General features: G+C 36.1%; 1 protein-coding gene across 1 annotated transcript; it reads right to left on the minus strand.

The window, feature by feature from the left end:
- Positions 1-536: 536 nt before the first annotated feature.
- Positions 537-3,180, minus strand: LOC125680866 (uncharacterized). Its single transcript, XM_048920663.2, has 3 exons — positions 2,134-3,180; positions 1,583-1,781; positions 537-1,488 (listed from the first exon to the last, which is right to left on the minus strand). The coding sequence occupies exons 1-3, from the start codon at positions 2,233-2,235 to the stop codon at positions 1,448-1,450; spliced, it is 342 nt and encodes a 113-aa protein (XP_048776620.1). The 5' UTR covers positions 2,236-3,180; the 3' UTR covers positions 537-1,447.
- Between the last annotated feature and the right edge of the window lie 4,617 nt (positions 3,181-7,797).

Genomic DNA, 7,797 nt, shown 5'->3' on the forward strand with positions numbered 1-7,797 from the left:
AATTTACTATGAAAAACGACGCATTGTTTACAGAGCGTATGACCATAGCTGTCATTGTCCAAATAGGTGGAATAGTTTTAAAATATTTATGGAAACGTGGTCAGGACTGTAAAGGTTATGTTGTTCAAAGTTGGAGGTCCTTTGTAGCTGGAATGAGTTAATGCATAAATCTAGCCTAACTATAATCACATGTGTATAAAATCAAATTCGACACAAATATTTGCCAATGGCATTTGGAGTATGGTTGTTTTTGGATATTGAGACGATCATATGACATTGTCATGAAATAGACTATTATGTCAATAATGATATCTATAATTACATAATTTTCTGTATTCATTTTTTTTTGTTCACTCACGATCTTAAAATGGATATATTTATACTAATTGTAATCTTCTTTACATTGTAAAACAGTTTAAAATTATGCTATCTCTTTAAATTGCTAGGATCCATTTTCAGTACTGGTGCTTTTAAATTTCTTCCTCAACCATCTGGCCATATATCAAAATACTATTCAATAAACCAATAAAATATCATTGGGTTTATAGTATTTATTGGAATCATTCATTAAAGCAAAAGAAACAATGTTTGAAAAAATATATATTTAGATATGAAAACATGGAAATTTTGAGCACTTGAAGAATGCCTCACGAACAAAACCACAACCTCTTAAGCGAGACATAAGTAATGGATATATGTGATTTTGGATGACATGGAAGGGCACAAACAACGGCCATAGGTATAAAATAAATTAGTGTACCTGCAAAACAATGATCGTTTAGCCAAGTAAAAATACATTTCTCATCGTCCAGTTTAGACGACGTGTCAGATGTAATATATAACAACATAACATGACGTCACTTCAACTCAAGTGAAACAAAAATAATAACAAATAACTGGAGTTAATGTCCAAGCTGAACTAGGTATCTCTGTATGTTTGAAAAGGTAAATATGTTCGATTACCACAAGAATGATCTACTGTCGGACAAATAAAAACAAATCGACAGATTTCTAACAAATAACGGATATCATACTAAGAATTTAAAAAAAATGAAAATGATACAAAATGCCGTACGTTGATCAATACATGATATTAACATATAAATGGCATGATATATCGATGTTATTCTACGGTTATTAATCATTGCAGTATTGCATTACGCTTCCACATATCTTGGTAGATGTTCCACCGTGAGCGACAAATGCTGCAACTGACAATTCAAAGGTACGCTTATCACAAACAATTCACCTCAAATCACTCTGCCCACTTTGCTAAATGGAGTAATCATCGAGATTGCGATGCAAAAACAAAAGAAGAGCTTTACGGGCGTGGCGAGAACACGATGACGAGTGTCACGTGACAAGGACTATGAACTGACGCAACGGTGACATCACCAACAAAATGAACACATCAAAAACCAAAGGGAATGGTTATGTGGAACCTTGTTTATATATCAGGACCATGGTTCCGAAGTGCTATCTTCAGTTCTACAAATTAAAAGACATGTGTAGATTAAAATCCACAAACACTCGCATCCATACACAGAAAAATAAAACATACAATTTACTCGTAAATCAATACCTTCTCTTGTGAGTTGTTGGTCGCCATTCGTGTCACCCCATTCCATATACCTCAGGCTGATTTCAGAGGCTCTATATTCATCATATTGCCATTCTTGTTTGTAATATTCAGTTATATCTTCTCGTGTAATTCTTCGTCGACCCCTTGCAGTACTATCAAATATGTTGTCTGCGAGAACGTCAAAAAAATCTGAATTTCTCTATAAAAAAAGGAAATGTTAAAAATAAAATGCCATTTTCTGTGAAAATGTGAGTTGGGATGTTGAATTTGTGTGGAACATAATTACAAAACGATTGTGTAAAGAAAATAACTTTGCTCTTGAAGTAAGAAATCCAATCCCAATATTTGATAAACGTTATTTACGCTAACTTTTATACTTTTGAGATAGAAAAAAAGAAAAGAAAACAATCTTCTATAGAAAAGATGATACTTTTTACATTCGTAAAATTATTAATAGTAACGATGTGTATTTAAACTTATTTTAAACTATTTATGAGCAGAACAAAAATAAATCAATAATTTATTAGAAAAAACCCAAACATTTTTCTTACCTTTGTATGTGAAACATTTCGTTTGATCAAATAATGCAGTGGTAATGAAAATGCGCAGCACATCCAGTAGACAAGAATTAAAGTTCCTAATGTCCCCTTCATACTTTCATTCAAAGGTCTTCTCTATAAAAGAAATATTGTATACAACACCTCGTTACAGTTTAACACAATATATATGTGCATATATATATTGAGTTTAATAATAGTTAGAAAATATTTTCAAACTAAGTGTTTTCAAGGATTGAAGCATTTATATATGTAATTTTATTTGAATGATTGATTTGTAGCTGAATGACAGCGGATTAAGGACGGCCCAGGATAATATATGTATGGGGCAGGGGTGTTGCAGTTGCCACAGCAGACGTTTGATTCATGATTTCACACCGATCAAACTTCATCCCACGCGATATTGCCAGTCAATGACGCGTATGATTTTGTTTTTCTATTTTCTGAATGCTCTATGAATGGCAGTACGAGACAGACTCGAGTAAACCAATTTTCCTTTTCCTGACATTGGTAGACAATACGTTTCTAGTCCAAACCATAAATGCTAGGCGCGCGATGAGAGGAACATAATGTTCTCTCACAAGGTGATTCTAGAATGGTCAGCATGAAAGAAAGTCTGCATGATCAATTGAGAACGCCTTACGTAATATATGTCTCCTTTTGTGAAAGAGGTTTGTTTTCTCTTACAAAAAAAAAAAAAAAAAAAAAAAAAGAACAAGAGGTAAACGCACCTGAACTTTTTCATGCTCGTTCATTGTAGCCGGTGCAACGGTCAGACGAAATATTTGTTTGTATAACCTTTTGGCATACTTCGTCCTTGTTATCACCAATAAAATAATTCAGTTATCAGTTCGGCGTCAAATGACGTAGTTTCCTCCCTGCGGTCGATGTATCAGGTAGAATATCAATCCCGAGTTGATGAATGAATTTTCAGTGTAGACACTTGTTTGTATCTGAACGTGCTGTCCAATCAAAGAACTGGAGATGTCATATTTTTAGAGATTTTGGAATGTAACCCTTGTTCTTTCTGAGGTCATGCCCCTGCAGTCGATACACACATAAATCGTACTTTTGTAACGGTGCATGCCAAATGTTATTTACGTCGGAATGTTTACCGGTAAAATCATTATCATGAATCGGACTCAGAAAACTCATAATTTGTTCTCTAGCATTCTTGAATTCAATCCAAACGAATGTTAATATTTCTTAATTTTTTCTGCAATCTACAATTTGCTACGTAACCAAACTTATGTTTGAGTTGGGTATGGCGCGTGGATTTTGATTTCGTTTCAGTGCATTCCTGAAAAAACGCCATTGAATTATTCAGAATATTATGATTCCTCTCGGTTTTTCCCCCTGATATCTTAATGACATTGAAAAAAGGCAAACACTCAAACCTAAAACTGTAATAAATAAAGATTGCGAATCAAATACATAACTACATTTGTATATGCATTTCCAGCACGATTTGTGAATACAATACAAACAGAAACTAAAACTATCTAGAACTGTAAGTATTGTGTGTTGCTGATTAAACAAGCGAATCTTGAGGCTTTCGTTTTGGGTTTGTTTGGTGGGTTTTTTTCATGATCTGAAGAAAAAAAATACCATTCATGTTTCCTCGGTTTCATATTCGCGTTTTCCGCTCAGTGACCCAAGACCTTTCCAGTGGTACATGTATATGCTATACAAGTACCTTTCAAACATGTTGGATTCGATGATCCACATATGACCATTATCAAGTAAATATTCCAAAACGACTACCTATTTATGATTTTGATTATTTTATAATTGGTGACAGCACCCTGCTCCACCTTTTTGGAGAACTTTCACAAGATGTTTCCAGTGAAGTCACGAGACCACTTTTCTAAATTTTGATTTTAAAGACTATGTGTATTTTCATGTAAACACTCCTAGTATGAACACCTGATCGACGGGGAAGGAATTTGCACAATTCTGGTAAAAGTACAAAATTACTTTTCACTACTAAATATCCAGGTGTAAAAACGAAGTTTGTTTATTTAAAAAAAAAATTTCGGGCATTTTAGATAGATAATCCATATAGCCCCTGTCCTGTGGTCTGAACAACCAACATAAGGTCATTAAGGGTCATATATTTGATAGCGACCTTCATACTCATTGTAATTTTATACAAACTTTATCTCTGAGGTGACCAGGTTTGAAAATTTTCTGTTTAAGAAATAAAGCATGCGTTCTCGTGGATATTGCAGGATAACCTCCGAGATCGAGAAATATAAAGCCGAGGCTTTTTATATTCCATACGACACTTGGAAGCCTCGGCGGTTATCCTGCATCATTCACAAGAACAAAGACTTTATTTTTATTCTACTACGTAACACGTCACTTTGTGACAACTTCAAATACGAAAAAATGATTTTTTTCTGACGGGAAAGATTGTAAGGTCTACTATTTTGAAAGACATTTAAAATATTCAATTTGATGATTATATCAACGTCTACTCAGGTCGAATACATGGAACCAATATGGTCTCAATAAGTATTACCTTTTAAAACCATATATTTATTTTTCTTGTGGAAATTTAACATGTATCGATGTTCTGATGATTTATTGATTAGTCGGTAAATATTGGAGAATAATGGACACGGCAATTCAATAACCGTTGCAGAATATCAAATAGAACAGCCAAGGAATAAAAAAAAAAACACCTAAAAATAGAGTGGATGTTAAGATAAATTTCTTTCCAAGAACTACAGGCAAAGCATACAAAATATTATGAAGAGTTGAATTTGTTCAAACCACGAGATCCGGAGTCTACGCTTCGCTAAAATATGGATTTAAAATTTAGCATGCCATTATTTAGGGATGTTCAAAATCTTCTCAAGATCGGTATGTAAACGCATTCCGCATGTAGATTCGATCACATTTGTTTTATTCAAATCTTGAATCCCAGTACCACAAAAGGGTTTTGAAAATTTCACACAGACAAAATTATCTTCTTTCTCAAGGTGAGATGGGGGGGGGGGTAATGTTTTAAAATAAGGGCTACAATGGGAATTTGCATTGGAAAGTTTATACTGTTTAACGTCCCTCTCGAGAATTTTTCACTCATACGGAGACCTCACCATTGCCGGTGAAGGGTTGCAAAATTTAGGCTTAAATGCTCGGCGCTTACGGTCTTTGCAGTTTCTGCGGTCCCATCCGAAGGACTTCCCCATCTAGTCGCATCTTACAACAAGCAAGGGTTACTGAGGACCTATTCTAACCTGAATCCTCAAGAAGTAAACACACAGAGAATGGCATCCTTGTGAAGAGTAGATTCAAATTTCCATCCACCGTGAAAATGGTGGGGGTTAATAAACGTTTACGAATATGTTGGTGGTGGTGGTGGTGGGGGGGGGGGGTGACCAGAGTGCGTGATCAGTAGTGATCAATTATGTCCAGTAGCAACAACACATATGTAGTTTGTCAAAATTATAAGCAATGTTGAAAACCCTATTACAAGTATTTCCTCATTTTGAGCCATTGATTGTGTTTCAAACTTAGGATACTCAAAGTTGATTCATGAAAAGTTAGCCCACCCACCCACGGTGTCCACGTAGTGCAACCCGGACACGTGGATTTTCTCGTTACTCCGCTTTTCTCTCATATCAATAAACCCTTTGCGTCAAGAGTAGCATTGATTTATATAAGATGTAGAATTTATTAATAAAGTTTAAACTTCACACCCCACTGCTCCCCTAACGTCCACGAATTCCGTACCGTAAGTCAAGGCTATTATTTTAAGTACATTAATGTGTATCAGTTCATTAGTCTGCACTACTCCATTACTGGTACCAGTCATGTACAATGTATCTACCGGGTCTCGGGGGTGATGCGTCTGTGTTATCTTTGTCCCATTAATAGTCATTAATTCATAATCTCATCATACAACTAATTTAATAATGGAATCAAATGGAAATGTCAGAGGGTACGAATTGATTTCAACACTACCAATCTACCTGGAGCAAATAACTATAAATGTTGCACAATTCCGGCTATAACATCTATAAATGTAAAAGGAATTTATTGCGAATCTCGGGATTTAATGAAATTAATCATTCATTTAATCGACTATTTCCTTAGCATTTCATTTTCAGATCACTTTATCAAGCCTCTGTGATTGCTTACATGTAGATATTTTCATTGTTAAGAAGACCTGTACCTACTTGATAACCCCCATACTTTATTGAATTTGGTCTATATTTAATCCAGTACATTCACTTTGGTTTTCCTGACGTTCCCAGATTGTTGACACGGAGAAAACACGAGAAACTATTACCAAATAGCGCGGTATACAATGCACATGTATTCAGGGGGAAAATTTCATTTCCCATAAGGTTGATCCGGTGACGTTAACGGAAAATGTTACAATTGTGACAAACACAAGGTTCGAATATTATTCATCCTTGATGGAGTTACTGTTCGCCAGAGGTTATGCACTTTTACTTTTTGACTGGGTTCGAGGGCAATATGTAATCTGTCGGACCCTTGTATCGTACTGTTACCTGAGGTCATCTGAAACAAAGCTGACATTATGTCGCAATGCAAAAGTGATTTCAATTATTTCTAGAGGGTACCTGCTAATGGACACGCAGATCAGAATGGGGTTTCTTTAATAAGGGAAAACAAATACAGTTTATGTAAAGTATACCAAATTGGCATCTGCGCAACTGACGACTTCTCAAGAAATTGCTACACATGTATGCGTTTATTCACCCACAAACCAATATCTTTCCAAGATGTAGAGGACCGGTCGCGGTAGTTTAGTGGCAGAGCGTTCGTTTCGTAACTGGAAGGTCGCGAGTTCGAGTCATGGCTAAGCCAGAAACAGGTAATGATTGTTTCTTTGCCCAACGCTTGACATCTGAAAGTGAGAATCACGGGTCTTTCGGATATGACCTTAGAAAGGAGTCCCGTGTCGCGAAAGGTGACGTTAAAGAAACCCCACTGCTTACGGACCTGAGCGCTAACCATAGATCTACATTGTGGTATTTCACCTTTAATTGGTGATGTCTCAATTCTCAAAGGGACGTATCGCAAATAAACAAAAACCAAAGAAATCCAAGAAAAGGTGTCATCCCTGGAAACTTATTATCTACAACCTCAAACATGTCTTTGGCAGAGGGGTCATGTGCGATAATCACCAGCAGGGAGGGACCTTTATCGTGCCACTCGGCCACACCTGCTGTGACACGGGGGCTTGGGTTTTGCGGTCTCATTCGCCTCTTACAAAAAGCAAGGGATACTGAGGACCTATTCTAATCCGGATCCCCACAGGACTAGGGTAGAATAATAATTGCGTATAGAAAGTTTACATTACTTAATTACTGTTAAATTCCATCATAATTACCGATGGAAGATTAAAAAATCCTAGTGGAAAATAATTTCTGCTAGATTTCTTTTTCATGATCAATTAATTGAGAGTTATATGTGCTAAGTCAGGGGCGGTTCCAGGAATTGCAGTTACGGGGGGCGCCACTTTATGAGACAGGGGGTCTGGGCGAAGCCCTGGTGGGGGGCCAGGGGGCGAAGCTCCTGGATTTTACAGATTTTAGAGGGCTTGAAATATGTCTCCTACTTAGTCATTTGTACTATTTTCTATCATTTCTAATATGGTGAAATTGATAATATGCTGCA

Source organism: Ostrea edulis, chromosome 2 (assembly GCF_947568905.1).
Source record: "Ostrea edulis chromosome 2, xbOstEdul1.1, whole genome shotgun sequence".
Taxonomy (NCBI): Eukaryota; Metazoa; Mollusca; class Bivalvia; order Ostreida; family Ostreidae; genus Ostrea; species Ostrea edulis.

Bases quoted from the DNA above. Each gene is read 5' to 3' on its own strand.
- LOC125680866 (XM_048920663.2), bottom strand. From the start codon at position 2,235: ATGAAGGGGACATTAGGAACTTTAATTCTTGTCTACTGGATGTGCTGC. The intron at 1,782-2,133 runs GTAAGAAAAATG...CTTTTTTTATAG, and splicing joins GAAATGTTTCACATACAAAG to AGAAATTCAGATTTTTTTGA. The intron at 1,489-1,582 runs GTATTGATTTAC...TTTAATTTGTAG, and splicing joins CCAACAACTCACAAGAGAAG to AACTGAAGATAGCACTTCGG.